The sequence below is a fragment of the Apteryx mantelli genome, chromosome 14 (genome assembly GCF_036417845.1).
Source record: "Apteryx mantelli isolate bAptMan1 chromosome 14, bAptMan1.hap1, whole genome shotgun sequence".
NCBI lineage: Eukaryota > Metazoa > Chordata > Aves > Apterygiformes > Apterygidae > Apteryx > Apteryx mantelli.
In genome coordinates this window covers 22,478,792-22,493,841 of record NC_089991.1, presented here as the reverse complement: position 1 = coordinate 22,493,841, position 15,050 = coordinate 22,478,792, and the positions used below count along the sequence as shown (strand labels likewise).

The 15,050-nt window shown below is 41.2% G+C and overlaps 1 protein-coding gene across 1 annotated transcript in view; it reads left to right on the top strand.

The window, feature by feature from the left end:
- The window catches only part of LOC106487092 (protocadherin alpha-3-like), a 103,814-nt gene that overhangs the window by 54,442 nt on the left and 34,322 nt on the right, over nucleotides 1-15,050 (top strand). Inside the window, exons 2-3 of the mRNA XM_067305094.1 lie at nucleotides 8,510-8,568; nucleotides 10,847-10,935. Coding sequence (XP_067161195.1) covers nucleotides 8,510-8,568; nucleotides 10,847-10,935 — 148 coding nt within the window. The remainder of the gene's footprint in view (nucleotides 1-8,509; nucleotides 8,569-10,846; nucleotides 10,936-15,050) is intronic.

Genomic DNA, 15,050 nt, shown 5'->3' with positions numbered 1-15,050 from the left:
GTTGCCTTTTTCTCTTAGGGATCTAAAACTGCCTGCTGTCACAGAGCACTGGTATATGACACACGTGATCTTACATTTTTAATGCTAAAGCTAGTATTGTGGGAAAAAATAAAAAAAGATTAGCCTGGAAATCAATAGGCTACTTTATGGCAATTATAGATATTTGCAACTTTATTGATTTCATACCCAGGCAAAGTTTTTGGAGCTAGACCATTACAATAATATGCTTTGCTTACTAATGTGGGTGTATTTTAGTTGCCTGAAAACTGCAGTCTCTCTTTCGATAATATTTCTTCTACACAATGCTGAATTTTGCACTTTCTGGACTGTGACAATCCAGTGACATCTGTCTAGAGCATTATTGCAAGTTGCCATCATTATGTTGCAGTGCAACAACTTCTAAGCTGCTGGGTTGCTATTGAAAAGTGTTTAATCCCTATGATTTGGCCAGCAGTATATTAACCTTTTCAACATTTTCACATGGTGAGAAATTAATGGTTGCTTTCTGTAAAGCATACAGCCAGTCTGCAGTTGGTGTATAGGTTTTATACTCTGTACAGTTTCATCTTTGCAGATATTGGAGCCAAACACAGAAACACTCACCTGGAGAGAATAATTATGGTTGACAAAAGGCAAATTTTGCAATTACTGTGAATTGTGTGTACTCTAGGATTGTGGCAGGCATACAGTCAGTTTGTGCATTAATGTGTAGTGTGTATCCAGACATGGGGAAGTGAAGGGAATAATTGTGGTGGGATGGAGAGGAGCCTGACTTGTGTGTACTTGCACAGAAATATGACTTATTTCTTTCTTTATTTATAGTTATTCTCATATGAAGATGTTAGCATCTTTTACAACTGGTATTTAAAGATATACAAATCCTAAGGATTAGCAGGGCTTCCATAAAAATGCTCTTATGGAAGAGTGATCTTCCACTTAAAATCATTGCAGTGTTTTTCTATAAATCACAATGGTGTGGTATGGGGGGATCTTTTTCCATAGTTTTTGTACCTTAAACTCACTTTGAGTATAATGTGCTGAACAAATGAATCAATGCTGATGTAGTTATTAACATCTACTATAGATACAGTTGTCAAAAATGCATAGAATCTGTTTGACCATAGGAGGGTATGTGAGACATACTCTGTAAGCATGTATGGAAGAGGATCAGAGAGTAGAATATATATACCTTAAATCTGAATTTCTAAAAAAATAGAGGAGTAATCATTGAAAATGGTTTCACTTTGGATTTAAGAGCAGTAGGAAATTAGTTTAGCAGTTTTCTATCACATTTTAAGGAATCAGTCTATTGAATGCAATGAATTAGCAAATTTTGAAAACCCCAATGCAAGTCAGGCAATGGCAGCTCTGCCAGCCCAAACTTGGAGTTCCAAAGTAGAGAGATGTATAGAATAAACATATGAATGCCTGCCTGTGTGGAGTTATGATCTGGAAGAAAAATCAATTATTCAAGTAGTTCTGTATGATTTAAATAGAGGTGAAATTCCGATGAATGCTACTTATCACAAGGGCTTTTCTAAGGTCTTTGGTTATTAAACTGGCTTACGGTAGTACATGCCATGAAGGTATATCAGTGTCAGGTGTATATGAGAAAATAGGTGCACGTAATGGCATTTACTAATTACTAATTCCTAGCTAATTATGCACTACAAAATCATGTGTTTCCCTTGTTTCAAGCTCAACATACACACTGTAAGTGCCATCCATTGCTTAGCAACATCAAAGCATACTTTTTAAAGATAATGATCTTTTTGTTACTAGATCTTCAGACAACTGTGGTTTTCTTACTTATTTATAGTGAATTCATATCAGTCTTTAAAGGCCCATGCCTTCACCTGTAAAGCACAGCAACAAGCATTATTGTACCTTGCAATGATTTTCACAGTTAATCTCTGAAGTGTATGTTACTTCTGGAAAATGTAAACATGTCTTTCTTTCCGGCAATTTTTGGAAATGATTCTTCTGTTAACTATTCAGTGAAGAGGATGGGACCAGCTGAAAGGGCTTCATATGCATGCATACTGTGCGTGAAAATAGCTCTTGGGTTTCACAGAGACTACTGTTTTGCAAATGCTGTTTCACAGTGGGATAAAAAATATCTCAAAGTCATTTGGGAATAATCTCAGTAACATTTTATGCAATAAGGTCTTGGTCCTTTTCATATTTAAAAGTAAGGTCAAAGCTGTTAGTAATTACCCTGTGCTAATTTGGGACCAACTTCATTTTTGTCATTACATGAATGCATGGGAAGGGAAAATTCAGTGTATTAAGGTTAGGTAGGGAATTCTTTGTATCTATGTGCTGTTTTCTGTGTAGTTATTCTGATTTGTACCATGTTGTGTCATAATGGTATAACGGGAGCTTACTTCTGCAAGACAGCCTGTGCTTCTGCATTTCCCTTGCTTACCTCTATGGTCCTTCATAGGTTTATAAGAATATCTCAATCCAAATGTGTTTTGTAAAAGAAGAGTACTAGTATGTGCACTGAAAAGCTTAGAAACAGTTATTGCTGACATGAGTCTAGTGGTAAGGGTCAGAATGCAGGGTTAATGAGTATCATGCTCTAATTAACTAGATCACTACAACATGATGACCAGGCAGGCAATGTAGGAACAACTCATACCAAAAAAAAAATAAGAATGAGAAAGTATTGTGGCTTTGCTGGTGGCACCATGTGTGTTTATGTCCAGCCTGGATTCTTGCCTTTTGGGAGGGGCAGTGCAATCTCACTTCTCACTGCTCGCCACTGCTGCAGTGATGATCTGTCAGGAATGGTTTCAGTACTTTAATTTGGAGTCCCTTTCCGTCACATGCCTGTGGAGCCTCTAGGTAGTTTGAGTAGTATCTGTTCCTTGGTCTGTCTTTTCATCTCTCCCATTTTGTTCTCACCCTCTCTGTAGTTAAGCTTGTTCATTATGTCTTGGATCTCATCACAACCTTCTCCCTTCGATACAGATTGACATATGGTTTAACTAAAGTTTCCTGCCCCAGGAGGCAGCCTGGCACATTCATAATAATGAGCGGGCATTCCAGATCCTTGACAGAAGCAAATATGAGCTCTTCTGATTATAGATTTCCTTTTTCCACCATTCTGTGTGGTTATTGTGTGACTGACAAAATACAGTTGCATGTGATGCTCATAAATAACTTTGCATGGTGATCTGTGCACACTTTTCAGGAAGAACTAAAGCTATAAGACCCAGGAATTCATTGGCGTTTTATGTTTTTTTAAGCACACTGCTCTACTTCTGGCTTCTCTGCTGTATTTTGCATTTCAAAGTCAGCTTGCTAAACCTGTGAAGAGAACCAAACAGCACTTGAGTTGAACACATCTTGATACTGCTTTTAAATGCAAGCATGTTTTGAAGCGTCTAAATCTAGTAAGCCCACAGCATTGTCTGGAGCAATCTCTCCGAAAGATTTCCCGCATGGGCTTTAAAGGTATTAATGGTGGAATATCTTACAATCTCAGTTCAAGAACTTAAGCCTTTAAGAAATTCTCCAGCCCCACTGACATTGTAAAGGTTAACTATAAATGTTTGTTCTTTTGTTTAGCGGCCACATCTGAACCTTTTCTGCTATGCTGGGTCAGTGCTTTGTGCTTCAGGGAAGTCAGTGTTAATCTGGGGGTTACTGCTGTGTCAGCAGAAATTTACATCCAATATTAAGCAGACAAAGCCGATTTCCTTCTCCTGGAACTTACTAAATAACTTTACAGAAGCATTTACCTGTTCACCTTAGTTTTTTCAGAGTTAGGAATGCAAATGATCGCTCCCAGGAAGCAAACCTGTGGGCTACTGAATTATGGCCTTTTTCCATTTCTATTCTGATTTCTTGTATGATAAACGTATGTTCAGACTGTAAATATTTTGTTCTCCATGTTGAATTAATCATAAGCATTTACAGTAGGGAATCAGCAATAGAAGTGTCTGTTATCCCACAGTTGTCAACATAGTCTCACTAGAAAATAAGCAGATCTGTATGCAGTTGGGGATTTTAAAAGGCCTTTTGTTATTGCTTCGAAGTTGATATATTTGATAAGTATACCTCGTCATTCTGTTGTGTGTTTGTGTGGAAATAGGAAGAGAGTGGGATGCTTTTAGCAGTCTCATCATCTGGTAACTGTTTACAAATGTTTGATTCACACTTTTCTACCTCAGGCAGGCCCTGTGTTAACACCCACTATAGCCAATGGGAGGCTTTGCATTGATTTTCAAGAACATGGGATCAGGCCAACATCAAAAGTTTTAAATTTTTCCTTCTATTCCAATGACAAATCCTTAAAGTGTTAAAATATTAACTAAGAAGAGAACTGAGCAGAATGTTTGTAGCAATGTATTTTCAATTAAATTTTATCTCAGTGAACCAATGAAATTCTTCTTAAATTAACCCATTCTGTGTAATTTAAAAATAATTCAGTGAAATTTTGCATGAGCTTTTCTGCTACTAAGGTGTCTTGATTCTGTGTTATATATTCACTTTGCTTATCAGACTTTTAAATAGGGTTGGTTGTTTATGACTAATCACATTAGTGCTTGTGGTTCTGTGGTTGACAGAAAGTAACCCTGGTGCCTGAGAGAATCAGGAGGAGCAAGTTATTGTCATGAAGTTTTCAAAGAGTGCAATGGCAACCACTACTACAGGCACCTGGATAGATTTTTGACTCGTCTCACAAGTGTGATGTTGTGTGCTATTTCTAAGTCAGAAAAAGTGTGTGATGGGAGGAACAGGAAGTGGTTGATTGTTTCTGTGCTGGATTGTGAGATTTCCATCACCTCCAATGATGAGTGGAAAGGACAGGACCACTAGACTTGGTACATGGCCTCCAAAAATCTCTGGGGGAGATGGCAGTCTAAGATTAAATTAAAGTTAGTGGATGGGTTGGCAGGTGGCAAGCAGTGCCTTGTAATGAGTTAGGAGCAGCAGAGGTAAACAGAACAGTATTAGCTTCATGAGCATTGTGTGACATAGCAAGCGCATGAAGATATACAACTGGGAAGAGGATGGCCCACTTCAGAGTCTGTGTTCCTCTTGGTCCTTCCTTCCTGTACTCACATTTTCTGGCCACCCTCTCAGCTGTACTTCGTCCTGGTGTTGACTTACTACACAGCTACACTTCTCGTAGCAAAGCCTGTGACAGGGGCTTTGCAGAGGAGCCAATTGACAGCTGCTGTCAGCTTTTAGCAATACAGACTCTTATCCTGTGGGACTGTGCTGAAGGCACTACTCTCATTTGACACGGGCCATATTGTGTCACAACACAGTGACTGCTAACAGTACATTCTGATGGTGCAGGTTTCAGTTTGTGGTCTGCAGCTATAAAGCACTGTGGGACGATACCAAACCTAGTCATGTTCCAACCCATAAATATTAAGGTATGAAAGTGGTGCTGGTCTGTTATGGGTAAAGGTGGACTGTTCATGGACAGAGATGTAGGTTGACTCAAGCGTACAGCCTATGAATTGCTTGTTGGGTCTGTAAGAAGCAACACTGCTGCATCTGCATTGTGGAATGATGTTACTGAACAGGTTTGCTTGTCTTCTACTATGCTCTCACTTCTATTATTGATCATACTTTTGCTTTCCTCACTCCTAATTGCCCCATCTCGTTTAAAAGTATATTGAAACTATTTTTCTCTTAGGACCAGAGCATCTTAAAGAATTAAAACCTGTAACAGAACAAAAGAAATAGCCAGTTATGCAGGCAAAACTGGAACTTCACCAATTTTGCAAGTTGCAGGATGTTGGCCTGTGATAACGCAAGTGTAGGACAGACCTGTGCCTTGCTGAGGTCCCAAAGTTCCCAGTCATGCAATGCTCACACTCAGTAAAACTGGGTGAGAGTAGGTCTAGGCAAAAGCAGACTGCTGTTCAACTGCCTACTACTCCTCTTCTTCCTGTGAAAACTTTAAAAAGTAAGGAAGTCCCTAGACAGATTGAATTTTGCACAGTTAAAAACTGAAAGCAGCCCCCCGAAAGTGTCTGAAAGTCAATTATGACATATAGATCCCTCTCCAGACTATATACACCTGAGATAATTCCTTCTTCTGTCCCTCTGGGAGCTGCGCTGCAGCCCTGCTCTCCATATTTTGTCACATTATTCTTCAGACCAGTCTGTGAAAACCAGGATGTGGACAAGGCTTTCCCCCTTCTTCAGTCTTCCTCTTTTATGGCTTTCAACATTTTATGTTTTAGAGTCCCTGTAGCAGGCTCAGAGTAGTTCAATATTGACCAGAAGATTCTCTATGCGTGATCCTCCAATTCACTCTGGCACTAGAGATATCCACCCACTTTCCCATTTACACATAAAAAATAATAACAAATAGAGAACTGGCTGGGAGTGGCCACAGGATGCCACAGCACCTGGACAGTAACCCGTGAAAATACCATATTCTCTTAATTGCTGCTGTTTACCTTGTACTGACGTGGTGATTCTCAGTCCATGCCATGTAGAACAAATGATGAATTTCTCCTGCTGTCATATCCCATCCATGATCTGGTGTATGAAAGTTCCCAGTGCAACAGAACATGGATTACTGTTTTTCAGCAGAGAGCTTTCTAGCTCTTGGCTTCCTCTTCTTCCTCTTTTTTCACTCCTACCCTACTTGTACCAGACTTTACCAGCTGTTTGTCATAACCTCACTTCATCCATGTTTTGCCTGGGACTGTGGTAAGATTTCTCCTCCTCAGGCTGCCTGTCAGCTGCAAAATAGTGACCTTGGTGCAAATTAGTGACCTACACCTCTTTCATTGCAAAATGAGGAAATGGGTTTTCCCCACCTCACTGCCTCAACTGGCGGTTCCCCTGCTGTAAGGGAATCCCCAGCAGAGGAAAAGCCAAATCTTCTGGTGTCAGCACCCTTCATACAGTAAGAAAGACAAATCGGGGAGAGAGTCTGATTAGCGTGTAGTGTTTTCTATCCACTTTCATTGGCTATTACTATGTGGTCGACTTTAGTGTTGTCCTAATATCCCTGGGACTGTGGCCAAAATGGAATGAACCAGAAAGTACTGGAACCATAACGGACTCCTTATCAAGCCACTTTCTGCTAAACTCAGCAGAAGCTGAGCATAACAGAGGACTGGGGACTAAATGGGAAGGAAATTTCTAGCACAGATGTTTAATGTATGGTTGCAAGTAGCAGTCTCTTCCCTTTTGTGTAACTCATATCATAAAGAATGCCAAGATGCACATCATCCAAGAGCACCTCACACTCAATGCTGGACCCAGGAAATATGGTGATAGAGCAACGGTGTAAGTTATAATTGCTCCATTTTTATTTGAATAAAACCTATTGATCCAGGGAAGAGCATTTGCCAAACCTCAAGAGGAAAGGCAGAGCTGGCTTTAAATAATTCAGAGCATTCAACGCTTTTTTTCCCCCTCTTTCAAGTAATGGGACCAAATTCATTTCTGGGCTGCCTCCAATGGCTTGAAGAGAATTACACCATTACTATCATACATTATTTGTACGTTTGGCACTGTACAAGATGCACCAGAAATGAATGTAGTCCATTATATCTCTAGACTTACAGTTTTGAACTTAAGCGCCTGAAGTTAGGCACTGATTGCAATATTGCATAAAAAGAATGTCTTGAAAATCCCAAGAAATAACCATGTTATGTGTTTAGAGTTGTATTTTAGTGCTTTATTTTGCAGCATCTCAGTTTGCACTCATTGGCTGTAGCTGAAAATTATTGTGATGGTCCCATGACAATATAAATGAGATTTTCTGGAGCAATTTTTGATCAACAAGGAATTTCTTAGTTATCGCTTTATTTAGCAAGCCATTCTGCAGCAGTTCAACATATGCTGAGGTTTATTGGTCAAAGGTAGTGCTGGCTATTTTCCCCCTTCTCCTATGCCCTTTCATGAATATGGAAAATGTTTTAGTTCTTGGTTTTATGAAAGAACACGTCTGCCTTTGATAAAAAACTTGCTGCAGTCTGCAAATCTGATACAATCTAGTGCAGTCCTCTGCAGTCCACTAAACTCTAGCAGAAGCCTCACAGCAAACAGACTGGCCCACGTGCTCCCTTCACAGAGGACTGCATTTTATATGTACTCATGCAGATGCTATCCAGTGCAGGAGCTCAAGTTTCCTTGCTTTATCAGGTAAACAAGCAGAATGTGTATTCTGGGTTTATGATCTTTTTTTCCTTCTTTGCCCAGAATATTTCTGAATATGCAAAATAATTGTCCAACAGTTTCCAACATTAAACGTCTTTCCACACAGATCATCTATAGTCAAACGTCTTGGCATCTAAACAATTTTTCTGTTGTACAGATGATCTCTGTGTGTCCATTTAAAAGATTCTTTAGATTTGTAGAAGGATTTGACAGCTCTGAATATTCACAAAAATTGAGTAGCTCCATTTAGACCCTTTTGTCACAATTAGACAATAGTGTCAAAACTAGCCAGATACACAGTTTTTTCAGCATGTTTAGCACACATTAACAATGTTTTCCTGGGCTTTTGTTTCTACAGCCAAAACACCCTAATCCTGATTGGCGTTACTCTGCGTCCCTAAGGGCAGGAATGCAAAGGTATGTGTTGTGCTTCCTGATATGAAGGGGAATTCTGTCTGTGTCCTCTGTAAAAAGGGCTACCTTCTTTCTGTCAGGCTCCTCTGATGCCCTAGACTGATGATACCTGTATGCTGAGACAGAAAGCACCTGAGTTCTGCTGCTGTCTCTTTCAGTCTGCAAATGTTACAGATTCATTTTGACTACATCTTATGCTATAATGGTGCTTCTGTAGATCTGCACGTGTTGTTTACCTCCTGCTTTTTTATACATTGACTGTCAAGACATAATTGCTACAATTATTGCATTATTTAACTGCAATTATACACTTTACGTTTACTTTAAAGATTCCTGTTATGTGCTGATATGTTTCAGTAGGCTCTCTGCAGCACTGATGCATTTTCCATCCTGCTGTCTCTCATTACCACAAAAGCACACTGCTCCTGCAGGCATTTTATTAACAACATGGTGCAATCAAGGTGATTAACACAGTTAAAAGGCTATTTAAGGATATAAGACTCAGATTTTCAAAGAAGACAAAGGAAGATCATTTCCAAATCTCTCTGTCTTTAAAAATCCCTGCCTATCATCCCAGTCTCTGCTATAATTTGCTACTCAGTACATCTGAAAAAAAGAAGTATAATAAAGCCATTTTTTGTAGAACCTAGATAAAATAATGTCTTTGTTTCCTCTTCCTGAGCAAATTAGCAAACTGGTTTTATTTTCAGGTGTAATCTGACATGATTGCTAAGACTGCATTACAAGTTTAGAAGCAACTAAAAGGCTGCAAAAATTCCTAATAGCACTACAAGTTCAGGACTTCGTGTTTTTCCCCAAATTTTTGGTGTGATGGGGCTGTGGCTGTCACCTTTTATCCATTATTATTATCCATTACAGAGCTGAAGAGACTCCATGAGATAGAAAGCCAAGACTCAGGTTCAGACTCTCCCCCACCCCTGAGGCTGTTCAGGGGTCTATGTGCTTCCTGTGGGCGAGGGCACACTGTATCTCGCCAGCTGACTTTGGGCTGCTGTGTAAAAAGCAACATAAACCTCAGAGACCAGAAGGAAAGGAAGAAGGAAAGAGCTTGATTCTGTGGCCTGCTGGGCACAGAAAAACCTGGGGTTATTGGTTTGTTCCTTTATATTCCTGCTATTATTTTTTTAACCCCTGGCTGCTTACTGCAAAACAAACAAACAGTCTGGGAGAGGATCCAGAAGCAGGAATTCTCCTGCCTACGTGAGCATCTTCTCTACCACTCCACTGAGTCAGGCGTCTTCTTCTGTATTCTCAACCTGGCCTGTGGATTCACATTCCTTTCTAAAAGGAGTTCAAGACTTTGCCTGAAGTTACTTGTATAATAAATGAAAAGTCAAAGCTCATTTAAACCAATTGGTCCCACAAGCAGGGAAGCTAATGAAGCCTTTCTGAGAAACTGTGTGTGTGTCCCTCTGTTCTCTCACATCAGCAGCTCCTGTCCCTCCCTGAAGTCTCAGGATTTGAGACTTTGTGACCTGCCCAGCTGCTGATTTTCATATAAATTGTAGGAATTTGGTGTAATTAAGACCACTGACATATGTCAAATTGGCTGAAACTGCCCAGTGAGTTCAACAGGGAGAATGGAAGGGAACTGAGAGGCAGATGACCAGAGGCAGGGACAGACAGCACAGTACCAGAATCCTGTTTCTCTAAGGAATCACACACAAATAAGCACCTAGCTTTGCATTAAAAAATAGCATATATTTTCTTTTCCTTTCATATAAGGTGCTGATTAATGTGCAGCAATTGCAATGGTGCTTTCAAAGCTCACCATGCGACCCTGTAAAATTTAATGTGTAGTTACTGCATTTGAGAAGATGAACTTCTTTTTCTGAATTGCTCACCAAAAACATACAGTAACCCAGGAAAGCAGGGTAGGTTACAGCAGCACACTCACAGAAGCTCAGAACTAACTGAACCAATTTTTTGTTATTTGTTTTACCCTTAATTCATCATAAAAGCAAAGACTTCCTTGCTAGCAACTTTCAATCAATGAAAGCAAAGCATCCTGGAAATAGGTTTGTTTTATAAATTATGCCACAACTGTGTTTTAGTAAATAATCAAAAATTATTTTTGCAAGTCAAGATAGCTAGTTTTCAAATGATCCAGCAGAATTTGTTAGCATGATGCAATATTGTAGTGGTACTTACACAGTGACAAACAATTATAACATTTTGAAGAATAGCTAGGAAGGGGAGTGCTGTAAAACCCAGGGCAGATGGGGACTGTATAATCTAACCATGATATATGCTTATTCAGTGCTGTGCATATGGAGGAGGCAGGAATCTTACGTGGAGGACCAGGAGGGCTGGATCAGCAGTGGCCAACAGTCTCCAGTGCTACTCCAGGTAAGGGTGTGAGAATACGGCATATAAATGAGGAGCTGATGTTCACTGAAATACACTTCCTAATGCATCAGTCCTAGTTTTTCTTCTGCTTTGCCTTTCTCAGTGAAGTCCTTGTAAATTTATCTGTGGGCTCTAAATAGCATGGAGTAATTAAGCAAAAATACCTCTTTCTGTAGTCAGTCGTAGATAAGCACTGGAGTTGAGAGTCCTTAATTTTAGTTCTGACCCTGCCTTTGGAGGATATTGGTTTGTGTAACCAAAGGGTATCACAGAATCACAGAATCACAGAATCACTGAGGTTGGAAGGGACCTCTGGAGATCATCTAGTCCAACCCCCCTGCTCCACCAGGGTCACCTAGAGCACATTGCACAGGATTGCATCCAGGCGCATTTTGAATATCTCCAGAGAAGGAGACTCCACCACCTCTCGGGGCAACCTGTTCCAGTGCTCTGTCACCCTCACAGTGAAAAAGTTTTTCCTCATGTTAAGATGGAAGTGTCTGTGTTTCAGTTTGTGCCCATTGCCTCGCGTCCTGTCGCTCGGCACCACTGAAAAGAGTCTGGCCCCATCCTCTCGACACCCTCCCTTCAGATACTTATACACATTGATAAGATCTCCTCTCAGCCTTCTCTTCTGCAAGCTAAACAGGCCAAGCTCTCTCAGCCTTTCCTCATAAGAGAGATGCTCCAGTCCCCTAATCATCTTTGTGGCCCTTCGCTGGACTTGCTCCAGTAGTGCCACATCCCTCTTGTACTGGGGAGCCCAGAACTGGACGCAGTACTCCAGATGTGGCCTCACCAGGGCTGAGTAGAGGGGGAGAATCACTTCCCTCGACCTGCTGGCAACACTCTTTCTGATGCAGCCCAGGATACCATTGGCCTTCTTGGCCACAAGGGCACATTGCTGCCTCATACTTAACTTGGTGTCCACCAGCACTCCCAGGTCCTTCTCAGCAGAGCTGCTTTCCAGCAGGTCAACCCCCAACCTGTACTGCTGCATGGGGTTATTCCTCCCCAGGTGCAGGACCCTGCACTTCCCTTTGTTGAATTTCATGAGGTTCCTCTCTGCCCACCTCTCCAGCCTGTCCAAGTCTCTCTGAATGGCAGCACAGCCCTCTGGCGTATCGGCCACTCCTCCCAGTTTTGTATCATCAGCAAACTTGCTGAGTGTGCACTCTGTGCCTTCATCCAGGTCATTGATGAAGAAGTTGAACAAGACTGGACCCAGTACTGACCCCTGGGGGACACCGCTAGCTACAGGCCTCCAACTAGACTCTGCGCCACTGATCACAACTCTCTGAGCTCTGCCATTCAGCCAGTTCTCAATCCACCTCACTGTCCACTCATCTAACCCACACTTCCTGAGCTTGTCTATGAGGATGCTATGGGAGACAGTGTCAAAAGCCTTGCTGAAGTCTAGGTAGACAACATCCACTGCTCTCCCCTCATCTACCCAGCCAGTCATCCCATCATAGAAGGCTATCAGATTGGTTAAGCATGATTTCCCCTTGGTGAAGCCATGCTGACTATTCCTGATCACCTTCTTTTCCTCCACATGCGTGGAGATGGCTTCCAGGATGAGCTGCTCCATCACCTTTCCAGGGATGGAGGTGAGGCTGACTGGCCTGTAGTTCCCTGGGTCCTCCTTCTTGCCCTTTTTGAAGACTGGGGTGACATTGGCTTTCTTCCAGTCCTCGGGCACCTCTCCTCTTCTCCATGACCTTTCAAAGATGATGGAGAGTGGCTTAGCAATAACATCCGCCAGCTCCCTCAGCACTCGTGGGTGCATCCCATCAGGGCCCATGGATTTGTGGGTGTCAAGTTTGCTTAAATGATCTCTAACCCACTCCTCCTCCACCAAGGGAAAGTCTTCCTCTCTCCAGACTTTCTCTCTTGCCTCCAGGGTCTGGGGCTCCTGAGGGCTGGCCTGAGCAGTAAAGACTGAAGCAAAGAAGGCATTCAGTAACTCTGCCTTCTCTGCATCCTTCGTCACCAGGGCACCCACCCCATTCAGCAAAGGGCCCACGTTTTCCCTAGTCTTCCTCTTGCTGCTGATGTATTTGAAGAAGCCCTTCTTGTTGTCCTTGACATCTCTAGCCAGATTTAATTCCAAACGGGCCTTAGCCTTCCTCGTCGCATCCCTGCATACTCTGACAACATTCCTGTATTCATCCCAAGTGGCCTGTCCCCCTTTCCCCCTTTTCCACATCAGTTCTGATGTTTTCATTCAGATTCAAAATTCCCATGATTGGGTCTAGAGTTGATTTGCCCTCCATTTAAAAAGTAAGAACAGTCTAACTGGGGTAGGAACTTCATCAGTTCTTTTGCTGTATTTAAAAATCCAGTAAGCCTGTTTGAATGCCTATTTCCTACTTGCTGTGGTGAAATGAGACCTATTTTTGCTAATTATTTTCATTTACTAGTACACCATGATGAAAACAAAACAATTATTTGCTCATCAGAATAAATGACCAAAAATACATTGTATGATGTAGTATCTTCATTTTTTCCCTTGTTCAGTCACTGGCTGACTAGTTCAAAACAGCCAATAAGAACTGACAAAAGGTCTTCATTTAGTTAAAGAAAATTCACCCATAGTTTTTGCAGTGGAGGCAATAAAATATTCTCACTTTTTATATTGGAGCAGAAATGATATAGAAACATAGACATAGAAAACATATACATTGTTGTTACATAGCAATTACACTAAGATGCATTGCCATCTTGCAAATATTTCATTTCATGTTTCATGTAAAAATTGTATTTGACAACCAAAATATGTGTGGTTCACCCAGATGAGAATCAACAAAATTGACAATACCTGTGGAAGAAAACTTTTACCTGTCTGCTTGATTAAATATGGGGAAGTCTTTAGGCTTCAAGAGGGACTTTTAGGAAACAAAAATGAAATGAAATCCTACAGTTTGTTCAAACTGAGGAACAGAGAGAACTGCATTAATCCTGGAGTAGGCCAGATGGTGGGAGTAGATTGCTTCCCCTCTTTTTGTGGAGTGAGACACTGCTTGAAATCGATAGAACTGCTCACTGGAGTAGCTGGTCACTGGTGCGATCAGTGCTTTCAGAGTCATGTCCGAAACAGAACAATGAAATAACTCGGATAAGGTCTCCCCTCAGTGGATGCCCCGTTTAGGGTTGTGACCCCTCTGTGACAGCTATGTGAGCACTGAGAGTCCTCCAGAAATTCAAATGAGTGATGCTGGTATTACAGAATTGGGTCAAAGGCCCAGAAGTGGGGTCTCCAGAAGAAAAAATGTAAAAGCTGTTTTATTAAATCATTTTAGGTGCAAAAATTTCCCTTGGCTTAAATGGGAGTTTTACCTGGATGAAAGACTGAGGAGTAACTTCAGGATTTGCATTCACACTTGCAACTTATGCATGAATTAATAAACCTGTATTGGTACTGCAGAAGGATTATCTGCATAAACAGATTTGGAAACTAGACATAATCGGCCCCTAGGCTATAGCTACCTAGTTATCCTGTGCTCTTCTTTCTGTTGCAGGCTTTGCAGGAAGACACAGCTTGTGCGCATTATGTAACTGTCATGTGTGTAACTACTGCGTGTGCATTTGAAAATGTCACCACAAATACACTCTTAGCAAGAGGTTTCCCTCCCTTAACAAGAGGTTTCAGCTCCGCTCGTCACCTTGGACTGAGCACTTAGTGCATTACCTCATACCAAACTCAGTATGGGTGCAAAAATTCACCCATATGCTTGCTGGCTGGTAATGCCAATTTCTAAGTACCCAGAAGTTTTAGTAAAGGTAGGATGTATATTATTCAGGAGCTTCACTGCCATTTGGGTCTTAGAGCCCTGTTCCTCTAATGGGATTCATCTGTGCTACTCTTTTGGGGTCTGATCATTTTAGTCTCACTTTGGGAATCTGAACATCTCCAGGTCTGAATAGCAGCATTAGCCTTTGACTTCTGTTGCTCTTTTTTACTGCTGGCCATGCTGGTAAAAGAAGCACTTATGCAGTGAATACCTATCTGCCACACACACTGCTCTATATGTGTCGGTAGCTATGAAGAATTGAAGAAAACATATTAGTGTTAAATCCTAACTTGAGTCCATCATCATGCATCACATTTTCAA